The sequence below is a fragment of the Taudactylus pleione genome, unplaced genomic scaffold, assembly GCF_031769625.1.
Source record: "Taudactylus pleione unplaced genomic scaffold, aTauple2 ptg001166l, whole genome shotgun sequence".
Lineage (NCBI taxonomy): Eukaryota > Metazoa > Chordata > Amphibia > Anura > Myobatrachidae > Taudactylus > Taudactylus pleione.
The window spans coordinates 334,296-351,365 of record NW_028285567.1 but is presented as its reverse complement, the minus strand read 5'-3'; the positions used below and the strand labels follow the sequence as shown (position 1 = coordinate 351,365).

The following is a 17,070-nucleotide window of genomic DNA, read 5'->3' as shown; positions in this document are numbered from 1 at the left end:
ACCGATAGAGTGGACGGAGATAAACTACCAACCAATCAGCTCCTAGCTATGTTGCAGACTGTTTGAAAAATGACAGAAGCTGATTGATTGGTACTTTCTCTCTCTCTATCCAAGCTTTGATAAATCTTCCCCTTAGTGCCTACCACGGAAGGGGCAGAGGAGATATCCCTGCTCAGCTCCTTAGGGCATGCAGCACAAGGCATCCACCCCAGCCAAAAGTATTGACATGTATACTATCACCATACCAATCCTGACATTCTAGCCCCTTGCATACTCATAGCACATTTAATGAACTGTGGTGGAGACTTCCAGATTCCCATAGGAATTGCCAGCACATTGAGTTACATGCTTTCTTGTGACCTTACTTGAGTGTTTGGTGCACTTCAGACCACCAGTTGTAATTCGTGTAGTCAATGAGCAGCAGGAACTGACACCAGAGTAGCACTAGAGGAGGGTGGGTAGGAAACAAGGACTCCACCAGGGTGCTCAGCCTCTCCAACGTGTAAAAGTTCCCATTGTCACCGTCACCCTTGAACAATCTTGTAGCTGCGTTAGTGATCCTTCGGAATGTTCCTGCATGTGATACAATTGGCAATGTAAAGACACACTTGCAGAGTATAGCTAAAGTAGAACCTATGTGTTTTGGTCCATACCAATCCAATATGAGCCTTATTTTAGTCCTGTTACACTGGACAGCTGAAAACATATACCTCATTGTTTGCTATGGGACATAATGACATTGTTGTGCACCATGTTATTAAATAAGCTCTATAGTGTGTCCTACATCTAATGAGGGTGCTTTTGGTTAGATGTTGGCCATCATTTAATAATACACTATTACGGTTTCATGATGCAGCATCCTTTGCCTGCACACACTACATCCACTGTTTTAAGAACTACAACATCCAGTGTGGCCTAATCATCATCTGACGGACATAGGTATGCAGAGACTGGCAGTCTAGCAGCAATCAGTGATCCAAAAGTTACCTGACAGAGCAAGAGGCTGTTATATAGTACAAGGTATATGGATGTACGAGAGCCTTACTCTGCAGCCCTTGTGCTCCACCTACTGGACAGAGGACAGACAGCAGCTGTTTACAATAACAGCTAATGCAAATAGAAGTAGGTGGTAATATTCTGGAAACAGGGAACTAAGACAGATACAGTAAAATTATTACAATAAAACATTGATTTTCCTAACAATAAATTAAATAAAAAAAACAGGATTTTGGTACTTACCGATAAATCCCTTTCTCCGATTCCACAGGGGACACTGGAGTTCAAGACAGTGGGGTATAGACGGTGGTAGAGCAGAGCCTGGCACTTTAAATAATCTAGAAGTGTGACTGGCTCCTCCCCCTCTATGTCCCATCAGCCCCAGTTTAAGAACTGAGCCCGAGAGGAGACGGAGGACAACAGAAAAATTAGGAAAAGGAGAAGACCACAGAACGGAACAAGACCGACTGAAGGAGAACAAAGGAACCCATTGCAGGGAACCCATGCAGTCACACAACTATAGAAACCAAACAAAACGGCAAGTACGCAGCGCTGGGCGGGCGTCCAGTGTCCCCTGTGGAATCGGAGAAAGGGATTTATCGGTAAGTACCAAAATCCTGTTTTCTCCTTCATCCACTAGGGGACACTGGAGTTCAAGACAGTGGGGACGTCCCAAAGCCAACCTCCCGGGTGGGAAGCGCGGAGAACTTGCTGACCCCTCGGCCAAACCAAAACAGGGACCGCCAAGAACCATAGGCCCAGCGGAAGCTGAGGATTAAGTGTCGTAGAGCACAGGAGATAAATACCACTCCTCGCTAAACAGTCATAGAAACTTCCATAACGTACAGGTTAAGTCAAAAGGAACAGAACGGCTGGCGAGAGAACAAAGACAGTTGAGAAACGTCAGAACCAGTAAACTCAACTGAAATAGACCAAACCGGACCGTTGGTAGCCGAGAGCACCAACAAGAATCCATAGAAGGGCCGTAAACGAGAACAAACTCGAGAACCGTATTAGAGGCTAAACAGGAAGCTGCAATAGGTGCAGACAGCAGAATCCCAGCACAGCTGGACATAATCGTATATACAGAAGTATAACAATATCAATATACAGAGCTAAACTTGTCCACAGACTCCTAACAGAGTATGCAGGGAGTCAAAAGACTAGACCGAACAGTCGCCCTGAACCCTCCTTGAGGTCCAACTACAACAAAGTTGTTAACCAGCGGAAAGGTTAGGCCATAGAAGTCTCCAAAGAGTGGAGATCCCACTGGGCATGAGCCCTAGGCGAAATAGAGAGGATTGAGACTACAAGACCCTTCAGAGGGTCAGACAGCAGTACATCCCATTCTGAAAACAGGGATAAAACAGCAACTGAAACGCTGCCGCTAAAAAGAAAAACAACTTCCAGCATGATGGAAGTGCCTAGTCAGTACCAACTGCTGGCCCAAACCCTGCCAGTAAAAGAGCACGAATGCAACAGTCAACCAGGAAGAGCTACCAATATAGGGAAGCATCCAGTCAGCAAGGCTAGAGCACTAGGACAACCATGAAGGTACCCATAAGGTACATGTCAGTGTGATCAAATATCAACAGCTATAGAACAGAAAACCCAACCAGCCCCGCTGCGTGGAACATAGTGACTGTTACACATCTATGTAAAGACGTGCACTAGCCCATAGGTGCGCTTCGGTCCATAACCCCAACAGATTCTAGTAGATAGTGTCACTAATCCAATGTTGTAACGATGCACCCACACGCCAGGAAAACTCTAAAGTGTAGAGCCAACTGATTAAAAGAGTGGATGGCTGCTAGGACAGCAGCTAGGGTGCATAAGGTAGAATAACACTATGTATGTCAGGTTGCATGAAATAGGAGCATCTTCCTAGGCATTAGTGTGGTATGCTCTTACCTGTGAGCGACCAAAAGCCCTCTGGACGCTATGTAGAATGTCACTGACCTTTACCAACACACAGCAACCTGCCACGTTAGGAATAGAGAGTAGCTTCAGTGGGCCAAGACCAATGCTCTACAGCACGGACATTCATCTGGAGATGTGCAGTATAAAATACTGTGGAAACTAGCAAAATGTTAGTGGAGACAAAAAGATCGTAGAACAGGACTCTTGAGCCTGTTCCATAAGAGATGTGTATCTGTATAGTCGTGTTTAGACTATACATATACCCCTAAAACGATCTGCTAGTATAAGTAGCCTTACATAAATATTTATAATGGTGAAGTGCGTATTATGCCCACCAATCTAATACCACCCAGGCATGACACTCTTATATCGGCAGGTGGCTCTAGGCCTTCATGATATGAAGTGTACACAAGGGCCCCTTAGAGTCTAATTTTATTGAGATATGTGACAATAATATGGAGTACCAGAATTGATATTGAGAAGTGTACCTGTACTTAAGGGTACCTGTACTTAGACATAGAACGCGTTTGTCATCCCAAGTATTCATACAAGGAATGGGTGTCTAATAAGTCTTCTACCAAGTGCATCATTGTAAATAATAATGGGTCCTCCGAACGGTGCGCTGTAGATATAGACTAACGGGAACCGAACTATAACCCCAGGAGGGTGTAAGTACGTATCTTTATATACATGTGTGGACATACACGAAGGCCCCAGGACATGTATAGGGTCCATACTGGAAGCAATGCCTAAGACTATCACTATGTAAGCCGCATCACATGACTAGTTTATAGAGCACCATATAATATGTATGGATCTAGCCTACAGCTTCTGGGAAGCCCAGGCGGCATTCGCATGCATGTAATTATAGGTAAACCTAATGATTGTGGAAGTATAGGCATACCTACACAAATACATAAATATAAATATATATATATATATATATATATATATATATATGAATATGCACACACACACACACACACACACACACAACTCAAACCCCAGGGAGAGAGTGTGTAAAGGCGAGTTATCTTACCAACAACCGCATCAGGAGAGTCAGCCTCCAATCGCAGCCTCCTTCTATCAATATGCTAGGTATCAGACAAAACAGATAAGAACAGATCTTACCTCTGCTCTTATGGTAAGGTTAAGAAGCGATATCTACATATGGATACGCGTACCTCATACAATCATATATTATACACACATATATACATACATATACATATATACATACACACATACATATACATACACACACGCGGCTTGCCTCCACTCAGAGAGACTGCTCATGTGCCGCGTGTGGCCGTCATTCTGCTACTGCGTAGGGGCAGGATATTTTAGCAGCGTGCTGTCCCAGACTGGTTTTTCGATCCTGGGACCCTTCTGTTACTGGTGTACTCGCCTTATCAGGTGAGCCATTTTATCTCCAGATGAACCCGTTTTTGAAGTGGGAATCAAAAAGACGACCTCAATGCTGTGAGGCAGTAATGCCACCGCACTAGCCGTGCATCACTAACTTCTTCTTGTATGTGCAACCGAATGGAGCACAGAAGATATAAATCTATATAGATGCAATACCCTCTAAGGTAAGCACAGAAAGCTGGTGAAAAAGGTTTTAAGATCAGCCTTAAATGTAGTATATGGGTTTCCACATATATACATGGGAAGAGTACTGCCCCTCTCAAAGGCGAGCCAATGTGAGGCATAAGCCTGGGGAAGGGACGCAAAAAAGAGCTAACCCTGAGTGAAGGGTATGCTATAACCATAAGTGCTAACCGCGGCGCCAAAACAGCGGCTAATACTATACATTTCGGCAAGGTATTTAGTATACCATGAGGTAGCTCAGACTTTAGATGAAGCAAGGCACCCTTTGTGATAGATGCGGTGAGGCAGTTCCAAGGGGAAGTCTGACAGGGGGTAATAGCAGGCGCTGCAATTGGCGGGACTGTGTCTCGTCAGCACAGCGCTACTAGCCGGGATGTGCACCAACTGAATAACTGGCCCCTCTCAGAACCTCATAACGCGGTGTTATAGTTCAAAAATAAAAGGGGATTGGGCTAGTTCCCATTCTGCTAGCAAAGCAGCCATCACTATACTCCTGTCACCCAGTGACAGGCATCCCTACCGTTTGCGCTGAAGCACTCCCAGCGTGGGAGGGGGAGGGCATAGGAGACCCACGCTAAAGCACTCCCTGCTGCAGGTAGTGCACTAAACTATACTACCTGCGTGCAGGAGATGACAGTAACATTTTCTAAAAAAGAACATGAGCAATAATTAAGAGCTATGAAATGTATGTTCTATAATTACTGTCCTTAGAAGGGAAGCAGGGGGCGCTGGAATACCGCTCTGAGTGTGCAAAGTGTTACACTCCAGTCAGCACTGCTAGCCCCGTTAATAGAACTGCATAAAGCGGAGTAGTTGTAAATCCGGTTTGTGCCAGGAAAACGGGGGCGCATTCAAGGCTCCTGATGCAAAACCCCTCATTAACTAAACATCTCTCCTGCTAGACCGGAGAGGATTCATGGGAGCACTGATGTTGTTCTAGGCCTACAGCTCCCGGTATTCCCAGGCGGTCTCTATCCAAGTACTAACCAGGCCTGACCCTGCTTAGCTTCCGAGATCAGACAAGATCGGGCGTGTTCAGGGTGGTGTGGCCGTAAGCTGCTATGGCAGGGCGTGACAGTCATACATTGAGGAGCTGCATTTGGTATAACGTTAAGGCTATTAGCCCTATGCTACAGACTAGCCAAAAGGGAAGCCTGCTCAGCCGCGCCAGGAGCTGCGGGATGCAGCGTCTCCTCCTGAGTTTAGATGAGAGCTGCTAATAGCTAAGGCAGTGCTGCAAGCACAGAGAGTACACACAAACTCCACACAGCAAGGGCCGCGGTGGGATCCGAGCCCACGTCGTCAGCGCTGAAAGGCAGCCATGCCAACCATTATCTGTGTTATAGCGCAATGATAGCAGAACCGCGCTGCTCTATGTCCAGCAGGTCTGTTGTAGCTTGACTGTGCCTCAGCTGCGTATACTAGCTCGCCTTCTGAAAAGGGAAGACGCAGCGCTCCTGTTATGGAGAATGGCGGTCCTCCGCGCATTCTTAGCACTTGCTGCCTGGGGCACATAGGCTGTACTAATACCGGGCAAGAGGGTGCGCGGTGCAACGGAGACTCTCCCACTATCATCGCACCACTCCTCAGCGGTGCAGCGTCTCCTCCTGTAACAAGAGGAAAGACATTGCAGGTACAGACAGGCCCACTGTAGCGGCGTCTAACGGGCGCGCGGGAGATCAACTCGGAGCCGGTGTTATTTGTGAGCACTGGCGCGGTGATTACAGACAGCCGCTAAGCGGCTCTCCAAGTGCCCCCGTCAAAGTCGTCGCCGGAGCTTCTACATTACAAGCCCCGGCGCGGCTCAATTATTAGCTTGCCTGTTCCCGCTAATGGCGGACGTTTAGCGCGCCTACACCTCCTGTTCCCCATCTGGGGAGGAGGACCCGGACTGCGGACTGTCGGCGCTGCACTGCCTTTCAGGGGGAGAGCCCGCCTCAACACTGAGCCACAGAAGCTCAGTAACAAATGGCACCGCTGAAATGGCGGGCATCAACAGTGACCGCTAGCGGCATGTCACTGAGCCCAGCTAACTTCCACTGCTCCTGCTAATCAGGAGCAGTGGTCATACTTACGGACTGCTGCGGCCGGGATGCTGGGCTGAGGGGGCGGCGTGGAACCCGGACACATGCCGGTGTGAGCAGTGGCGGGTCCTCGCAGGGTCGGATGACTCCAGTATGTGTGCCCCCTCCTTAGGGTCACCGGACACAGGCTGCAGTAGCCGTGTGGTGCCCTTCCCGGCGGCTCCCACGTAGCAGGCAGACTGCCACAGTAAGCAGCCTGCCTGTCCTCAGTGCTTGTAATAAAAGCTTAAATATAATAATTGAGAAAGGACGGAGACAGCCTGATGTGCGACCGGCTCTCTCGGGCACATTCTAAAAACTGGGGCTGATGGGGCATAGAGGGGGAGGAGCCAGTCACACTTCTAGATTATTTAAAGTGCCAGGCTCTGCTCTACCACCGTCTATACCCCACTGTCTTAAACTCCAGTGTCCCCTGTGGAATCGGAGAAAGGGATTTATCGGTAAGTACCAAAATCCTGTTTTTTTTATTTAATTTATTGTTAGGAAAATCAATGTTTTATTGAACTCCAGTGTCCCCTAGTGGATGAAGGAGAAAAACAAACAATAAAACATTGGAAATTCATAGCAAAACCTAAAATGGGACTGAAGCTCCTGACTCACACTGTACACCGATTCTGTCACCGACACTGTACACCGCTTCTGTCACCGACACTGTACACCGCTTCTGTCACCGACACTGTACACCGCTTCTGTCACCGACACTGTACACCGCTTCTGTCACCGACACTGTACACCGCTTCTGTCACAGACACTGTACACCGCTTCTGTCACAGACACTGTACACCGCTTCTGTCACAGACACTGTACACCGCTTCTGTCACAGACACTGTACACCGCTTCTGTCACAGACACTGTACACCGCTTCTGTCACAGACACTGTACACCGCTTCTGTCACAGACACTGTACACCGCTTTTGTCACCGAAAAATAAATAAAAAAATAAATATGCGGCTAGCAATTCGGGGAGAGAGCACCAGTGTGTAATATGTAGATGGCAATTGGGGAAGGGGGTACCAGTATGCAACATGTAACCAGCAACTGGGAAAAGGGTACCAGTGTGCAATATGTGACTGGCAATGGGCGATTGGGTGCCTAAATTCCCTATATTTACCCCTACATTTTATATTGTTTTACATGAGAGTTTACAGGATCTCCGCCGGCTGCCTTTTCTATATTAGAGCAGCTAGGCTTAGTGTACCTACAGTAACTATACGTACAGCGTAACTCCACAATACAGCCAGACAGATACTACGGAGTGGATCATCCATATAGATATAAATGAAAGGGCAGCTGGGGAAAAGGAAGACATATCCCATACATAGAACTGTAAATTGTTACCTGATTTGAAGATATGGACCAGACACATGAGCAGGGTCCCCAGTTGCTGGCAGAAGAACGTATGCTGCTGCTCACTCAGGTCCACCTTCAGCTCCTTATGTACTAAGTCCTCCAACAGAATGCCCACCAGCTGTAACAGGAACCTGAACCGTGACAGAACCAATAACTGTAACAGCTGCACAGATCAGTAGTGGTACAGTAACATTTATTCACAGTATTCATTGCATGGGACTGCTGCAGACTGCTGAGTGAGTACACCTGCACACAGTAGAGGTAGCCATTTTGTGGTATGTAGCAATATTAACCACTTAACTTTATTATCAAATTATGTAAATAATGGCAAAATTAAACTTGATTCACTGCACGCGCGAATATATATAACACAAGTTTATTTGTTTAAATTGTCTAAGCTACTCTTTGCTGGACTCAGAACTTCACAGTCCTGCAGGAAGAGCAGTCACCAGCAGGGTGTGGGATATCTCACCTCTGCAGCCTGGGGCCTGACAGGATTACTGATCACACTTTGGGTGGCTGTGGAGAGCCGTTCACGGCTGCCCTGAGTTCCTAAAGGTCGGGCTGCAGAAGGGCTGCCTTCGTGGGGTCGCCAGTGGGCGATACTCTTAAGATTGCCCTCATTTTGTAGCCCGGCTGGCAGGAAGAGACTGGGGGAAGGTTGCTGTGGCAACCAAGGGGCCAGCTGGGTGGGCTGAGCCATGTGGCAGGCTCCTCTGACATGGTGACATCAGATGCGATCTTCTCAGGGAAAGTTCAGCTTGGCGTGGTCACATCTCATGCAACCAACACCAGGAAAGCGGTTAAGGAGATGATCTTAAGAAGGTTTACCGTACAAAGGGAAAGACAGTTGAATAAAATGGTGAAATGATAAGTGACGTCATGGGTACGCGCCCTAACAAAATGGCTGCCTCTGACTCTTGATCAGGAAACAATATTATAAAGCAAAGCAGTGTTTACATACAACGGTGCAAGCAGATATGCTCACTGTTTGGACACATGGAAGAACACACAAGTTTACAGGGACATCTGCAATATATATGAGTAAGGAAATCACAATCATAGTGTAGTTTATACTAAACATGCACCTTGCAGAGAAAACAAAAGTAAAAAATCATGTATGAAACAGGCCAATGGAAGGTACGGTATGCGAGGGAGTAAAGTGCAATAAAACAGGAAGAGAGTGTGGGAATAAATAGTTACCTAGAGAAGGTTTCCTCTGGAGGGACCTTGATCTGGTACTGCTCCGCACAATCCTCTGAGGCTGGGTGGAAACTGTCCTGTTCCCTTAATTTAACAATATTCTGACAGGAGATCAGAAGGGGCGAGAAGGACAGCTCCTGGATTCGGGACAGAACAATGTCCTCCGTAGACTGTGAGATTAGAACGCGGAGAATGGCCAGGATTCCAGAAATCCAGAGCTGGACGGTGCCGACCGAGGCCTGTGTGATGCAAACATACACAGCAACATTATTATAATGAGAGTTATGGTAAGAACTTACCTTTGTTAACTCTCTTTCTTCGAAGTCCATAGGGTCCACAGGGAGACCTCGGGGGTGTAGGTGGTGGATCTGGAATCCGGGCAACACGCAGTTAAAAGCTTTCAGATCCCAGGATGCACTGGGTCCACTCTCCCTATACCCTGCCCCCAAGCCAGGGGCACCTCAGTTCGTAATAAGCCAAAGGAGAGAAGGAGGACTGGTACACACAAGAATCACATTCTCACAGGGAAGGAGACGGGAAACCGGTTACCAGAAACATTGCCCATATGAAAAAGTGGTGAAGGTAGCGCTAGTGTCTCTAAGTCGAATGAGATGCTGCCTGTGAGGAAGAAATAATTAGGGGCTCACCTTCCCTAAATAGATAGATAAAAAACAAAACCTCTGGCGCTTCTCATATCAACTGTATAATATGTAATTCACAAAATCACAAAATAAGTGAAAATAAAAAGAAATTTAATATATAAAACAATTGTATTCATATTAAGCATAAAACTGGTAAATACCGGTACAAACAAACAACATATAACATGAGACAGTGCAATTCTAAATATATTGAGTATATCAGATACGCCTCGGAGCCTTTTACTCTGTATATACTAGATCAAATGTATCTAAGATACATATGCAAATGATGGAATATGGTAATCGTCTTCAAATGAATAAACTCATCTGGGGTGTAGTCTGCTTTCAAAATGACAATCCTGGTTTTTATAAATGTGGAGGATGTATTGCCTGCAAGAAAACTAACAGCCATACGAAAAAACCTATATTAAGTATTACATCGTTCACCACTAAGAAAAGTTTTAAAATTAATCAAAAGATAACATGCAATTCAAAAGGAATTACTTACATGCTTTCATGTCCCTGTGGATACCAATACGTAGGGAAAACAATACGAAAATTATCCATACGTATAAATGAACATCTTAATAATATCAAGAATAATAAAGACAACCACAGTGTACCTAGACATTTCCAGGAAAAACACAAGAGTTATCCATCCAAACTGTCTTTTGTGGGATTGAAGCAGGTCAAAACATCATGGAGAGGGGGGAATCTTGAGGATGATTTACTGAAGGAGGAAACTAAAATGATATTTGAGCTAAGAGCATTACAACCAAAGGTCTTAACATCGACTTTGAACTGGCACCATTTCTCAGAACTTGACCACCTATATATCAATAAGTCGACCACCTATATATCAATAAGTTGATTTTTATTCTTTCATTTTTTATTCTTTCAATGTTTACATACAGATATAATAATAATTATTTCCTACTTTATATCTTAATTCTCCTGGTTTCCTACTTATTAAGAAATTTTGATATATTTGTATATTTTATATGTTGTGTCCTTTGTATGTCAACACCACTTAAATTTTCCAAATATCGATATTTTCACATGCAGCTAATAAAGTGGATATAGATCTAACAACTAAGTCAATATTTAATCTATTAATTCCACATAGTATTTTGATGAAAGTGCGGTTGCCTATACGGGAACAGTGACTTTACATGTGAAGGCACTGGATTTGGGATACGCCCACTTTCCCACTAGTACCGGAAGAACACCTAGACCGGGCAAGAAAGATTGGCGGAAGTGATTTCTTAAGAGACGGACGGCCTACACCGTGTGCCCGTGAACGGAAGCGGAAGGCATGACTCCAGAAACTAAAGTAGCACACCCGCTGACATCTGTGTGCCCGTGACCGGAAGCGGAAGTCACGAGTCCGGAAGGTGACACAGCATCCACGTGACCGGATAGAAGGTGATCTATGAATTGGACCTAAAGTTATAAAAGAGATGGAGGCATTATACACTCACCATCCTGAGGAAGCCTATTTACATACGTGAAACGCGTAGATGATCATGAGAGGAGGAGAAGAAACGCTTGCAGTGCGTCATTGGTCCCCGAAGTTTGCCGGCAAACTACCTCCATCAACGGAACTACCACCGGATTCAGTCCAGAACGGTGAGACTGTTCTATTTTTTCACTAACGATTCAGTATTATTGAAAGCGGACTACACCCCAGATGAGTTTATTCATTTGAAGACGATTACCATATTCCATCATTTGCATATGTATCTTAGATACATTTGATCTAGTATATACAGAGTAAAACGCTCAGAGGCGTATCTGATATACTCAATATATTTAGAATTGCACTGTCTCATGTTATATGTTGTTTGTTTGTACCGGTATTTACCAGTTTTATGCTTAATATGAATACAATTGTTTTATATATTAAATTTCTTTTTATTTTCACTTATTTTGTGAATTACATATTATACAGTTGATATGAGAAGCGCCAGAGGTTTTGTTTTTTATTGCCCATATGAAGCCAGGTGCGTCAGGACCCTGTGGACCCTAAGGACTTCAAAGATAGAGAGTTAACAAAAGGTAAGTTCTTACCATAACTCATTTTCTTCTTCAGGGTCCATAGGCTCCACAGGGAGACCTTGGGTATGTCCCAAAGCAGTCCTTTTAAGGGTGGGGATGCTCCTGCGCTGAGAGGAGAATCCGGCGCCAAAATGAAGCATCCTGAGAGTTGAAGGTATCAAAGGGATAGAGCCTCAGAAAGGTCTGGACAGACGACCACGTGGCCTCCTTACAAAGCTGAACAGCCGAGGCCCCACGACGAGCTGCCCACAAGGGACCCACAGAGCGAGTAGAATGTGCAGTAACAATAGCCGGTACAGGAAGGCCTGCCTGCGTGTAAGCCTGTGAGATAGTGAGAAGTCATCTAGCCAATGTTTGTTTGTTGACTGGCCTCCCTTCTTGTAAAATCCATATAGCACAAATAAGAGCCATGCACTTTCAGTGAGGCCAGGCGGAGTCCTAGGTCCAATCCAGCTTGAAGGAAGGACTCTGGAAATCCTAACACCTGGGGGTCGTAGCTTTTGATACGACACCACTGAGACAACAGGAATGGAGTGTCAATGGAGAGACTCTGAAGATCTGAATACCAATGACATCTGGGCCAAGCTGGAGTCACCAGCAGGACAGTGCCTCCGTCTTGTTTCAACTTCCGAAGAACTCGAGGAAGAAGGGGGACTGGATGGAATAGGTACGCAAACTGGTAGGTCCACTTCACTGGTGCATCTACAAAGTTGCCTCGGCATCTCATGTTCTGGACCCGTACACTGGCAGATTGTGAATATGTCGGTAGGCCAAGAGGTCCACCTCTGAGAAGCCCCATTTGCTCACTAGGAGTTGAGACACCTCTTGGTGAAGCGACCATTCCCCAGGATACACGTCGTGACGGCTGAGGAAGTCTGCTTCCCAATTAATAACTCCCGGAATGAACACTGCAGAGATGGACAGGAGGTGACCCTCAGCCCATGTCAGAATGCGTGACACTTCTGTCATTGCTGGCCGACTTCGAGTGCCTCCTTGATGGTTGATGTAAGCCACTTTTTTGGCATTGTCGGAATGAACCTGTGCAGGTTTTCCGTGAAGTATGTGCTGGGCCAGGTTGAGGGCCCTGTAGACAGCTCGAAGTTCCAATTTGTTGATTGGCAAAGTTGATTCGACCGATGTGCAACGGTCCTGAAAGGAGTGCGGATCGGTCACTATGCCCCAGTCCGGGAGACTGGCGTTTGTTAGGATTACCCAGTCCGGGATCCAAAGGCAGCGACCCTTGGTTAGATGAGATGTCTGTAGCCACCAAGATAGAGACAGACGCACCTCTGGAGAAAGCTCCATCATCTGAGCTTTGATCCGATGGTGGTAACCCGTTCCACCTGGAGAGGATCAGCCTTTGCAAAGGCCTGGAATGGTACTGAGCATATTGCACCATGTCGAAGGCGGACACCATGGATCCCAGAACCTGCATTGCTGAGTGGATCGACACTCGGCGACTGTGGAGACATCTGAGCACTCATAGTAGAAGTGTGGAGATCTTGTATGATGTCAGAAAGATTCTCTGATGAATCATTCTTGCAGATGAATCATTCTCTGTGAGGGATTCAGGGAGGACTTTTTCCAGTTTATTAACCATCCGTGCTTGTGCAGGACAGCAATGGTTAACTGCAGATGGCGTTGAAGCACTTCTGAGGATCCTGCTAGGAGTAGGAGGTCGTCCAGGTATGGTAACAGTCGGACACCCTGACCACGAAGGTGGACCGCTCTGATAGCCATAGTTTGGGTAAACACCCGTGGAGCTGTGGATAGTCCAAAGGGCAGAGCCTGAAATTGGAAGTGTTGCTGTAGCATAGCAAACCGGAGATATAGCTGATGTGAGGGCCCTATAGGTATGCATCCTGAATATCCAGGGATACATAAAGTCCCTAGGCTCCATAGCTAGGATGATGGCTGAACCTTGGCAGCCTTAGGAATTTGTTCAAGGATCTGAGGTTGAGGATAGGCAGAGGAGACCCATTCGGCTTCTGAACCAGAAAGAGTAGTATAATAACCAGGCCCTAACCGAGATAGTGGGACTGGCACAATTACCCCTGCTTGCAGCAAGGACTGTATAGCTTTCTGGATTTGTAAGGCCGAAAAACTGGTGGGGAGACAGTCAGACATGAGAGGGCGTACCCGTTTGAGACCACTTCTCTTACCCAAGTATCTGTGGTGTTTTGACACCAGCACTGGGCTAACTGAAGAAGCCCAGTCAGGCTGAGGGTTTATCCTCGGGTTTTGAAGCAGGGCGTCTGGTGTTCCAGGTCTGCTTGGTCCTGGGTTTGGCGGCTCTAGTGGAAGCAGACTGCCTAGGAAAGGACTGACCTTTAGGCTTTCCAAGGCCTAGCAGAAGTAGTTACAGTCTTGCCAAGGTTTGTGCCCAACAAGATCTCCCCATTGTAGGGTAACCCTTCTAGGCCTTTCTTGGAATCCACATCAGCCTTCCCTGAGCGTAGCCACAGGGTACGGCGGGCAGACACAGCCTTGACCGAGACTCTGGAGGTTAGAAGGCTGGCATCTAATGTCGCTTTTCCAAAATAGGAAGCTGCATCTTGAATGTGAGCAACAAAAGACATCTGATCCCTATTAGCATCCGAGCAAAAAGTCTTCAAGTGCGTCAGCCCAGCTCTCTATAGCTTTAGCCCCCATGCAATAGCCATGGTTGAACGGGCAACAGTCCCTGAAAGAGAGTATATCGATTTCAGGCAAGCTTCAACTTTCCTATCCATAGGATACTTCAAGGAAGTAACTGTAGGAATAGGCAACGTAGCGCTTTTAATTAAACGCGTAACATGTGAATCCACCGCAGGGGGTGTTTCCTATTTTGCACAGTCAGTATGAAACCTCTTACTAGGCGATTGCCAGGCTGCAGCCATGAGTTCAGCTAGATGATCCGATCGAGGGAATTCTGCTGAATTTAAACAGAGGGTGCTTGGATTTAGGGGCTGGCTCGTCATCTTCTCTTAAGATGGATCTGACAGCTCGTACCAAGGCAGGAATATATTAATTCTTGACCGACTCTCATCCTCCTTCAGAGGGGAGTCAGGGTTAGAGAGAGCAGCAACTACTGCCTCCTCAGATGATATTCAGAATATGAGAGTTGCATGGTCTGTGACGATAACACAGTACGCTTAGGGGGCTTACTGGGTAAGGACTTCTCACCTTGCAACATGGGTTGAAAGGCATTAGATGTAGCCAATAGACTCTGCACAGAGTTAGAGAGTACGTCTACCCATGGTGGGGGCACAGGAGGTACCTGTATCGCATTAAGCTGTTGTATGACTGCTAACACGCGGTGACCCGCCTTACCTGTCCCCTTAGCGTCCGACTGCAGTCTGGGACCTCTCACGGGGCCTTGGCTAGCACTGACCACGTGATGCCCGCCGAGTTCCCAGCTCTGTACTGGCATCGGAGCACCGGAGGGGTGACGGAGCGGCAGCGCAGACGTCCCATGGACAGTCTGCAGCTTCGCGCTCTAAGTAGCAATAGTCAAATAAATAAATCAGAAAAACAAAAAGCTTAAGGGTGTAATGGTGACCGACTCCGGCCGGGCACCAACGAAACTGAGGTGCCTCTGGCTTGGAGGCGGGGTATAGGGAGAGTGGACTGGTGCATCCTGGGAGCTGAAAACTTTTAACTGCTTGGTGCCCAGATTCCAGATCCACCATCTACACCCCCAAGGTCTCCCAGTGGAGACTGTGGACCCTGAAGAAGAAATATGTATTAACGGCATTAACCCTCTCCCTTCACCTGTTACTCCCTTCACCTGTTACATGCCACAGATAACATCCACTAATATTTCAATGTTCTAGTACATTTCCAATTATCCATGTATATATCTGGTAACTAATATCTGTAAACAGAGTTCTGAAATAACTACTTTAATATTCAATACTAAAATCTGAGCATTCTAAGAAAATAAAGCAATCCATAAAGAAGGATTATCGATATTACAGATAATCTTGGAGTTCCGTCTGTGGCCTGTATATGGTCATTGGACAACATTGTGACTTAGGGGAGATGTATCAAACCGTCTAAAGAGGACAAGTGGGCAAGCTGCCTATAGCAACTAATCAGGTTTTGGTAATAATTTTATTGAATGTACAGGTTGAGTCTTCCATATCCAAAATGTTTGGGACCAGGGGTATTTTGGATAACAGAATATTCCGTATTTTGGAATAATTGCATATCATAATGAAATATATCTTGGGAATAGGACCCAAATATACACACAGAATGCATTTATGTGTTATATACACCTTATACACATAGCCTGCAGGTAATTTTATACAATATTTTCTATAATTTTGTGGCTCAAGCAAAGTTTGTGTACAGAAATGAAATTTAAGTTTCATATACCCCTTATACACAGAGCCTAAAGATAATGTAATACAATATTTTTTAATAATTTGTGCCTTAAACAAAGTTTGTGCACAGTGAACCATCAAAAATCAAAGGTTTCTTTATCTCAGTCATGCCAAAATAATTCCGTATTTCGGAATATTTGGATATGGGAGACTCAACCTGTACTAAGTAAATGATAGCTAGCAGCTGATTGGTTGCTATGGACAATACCTCCACTTGTCCTCTTTAAAAGATTTGATACATCTCTCCCTTAATAATCTATAATTTGCAGTAAGGAGTACACTACAGGTTGAGTCTCCCATATCCAAATATTCCGAAATACGGAATATTCTGAATTACGGAATATTTTTAGTATGACTGAGAAAGTGAAGCCTTTGCTTTCTGATGGTTCAATGTACACAAACTTTTTTTTTAAGCACAAAATCATCAAAATACAGTATACAATAACCTTCAGGCTGTGTGTATAAGGTGTATATGAAACATAAATGAATTTCATGTATGTACACAAACTTTTTTTGATGCTCAAAAGTATTAAAAATAATGTATAAAATGACCTGCAGGCTGTGTGTATAAGGTGTGTATAGAACATAAATGCATTATGGGTTTAGATTTGGGTCCCATACCCAAGATCTCTCATTATGCCAATATTCCAAAATACGGAATACTCCGATATCCAAAATACTCCTGGTCCCAAGCATTTTGGATATGGGAGACTCAACCTGTATAACATCTACAAATGGCCAATATATTTTAATTGTTCTAAAATCATTAAGTAGGCATAGCACGTTTATAGGAGTAGATCTATTCAAGGGGTAGAGGGCAGAAAGCAAATATATGTT

At 45.5% G+C, this 17,070-nt stretch overlaps 1 protein-coding gene and 1 pseudogene across 5 annotated transcripts in view; both read right to left on the bottom strand.

The window, feature by feature from the left end:
• HTT (huntingtin) overlaps window positions 1-17,070 on the bottom strand; it is a 193,421-nt gene that overhangs the window by 65,096 nt on the left and 111,255 nt on the right. For all 5 annotated transcript variants that reach the window (XM_088462238.1, XM_088462236.1, XM_088462240.1 and 2 more), the window contains 3 exons: window positions 9,165-9,403; window positions 7,950-8,092; window positions 366-573 (listed from right to left, as the gene is read on the bottom strand). In XM_088462238.1, coding sequence (XP_088318364.1) covers window positions 366-573; window positions 7,950-8,092; window positions 9,165-9,403 — 590 coding nt within the window. The remainder of the gene's footprint in view (window positions 1-365; window positions 574-7,949; window positions 8,093-9,164; window positions 9,404-17,070) is intronic.
• Window positions 5,467-5,584, bottom strand: LOC148453350 (5S ribosomal RNA; annotated as a pseudogene).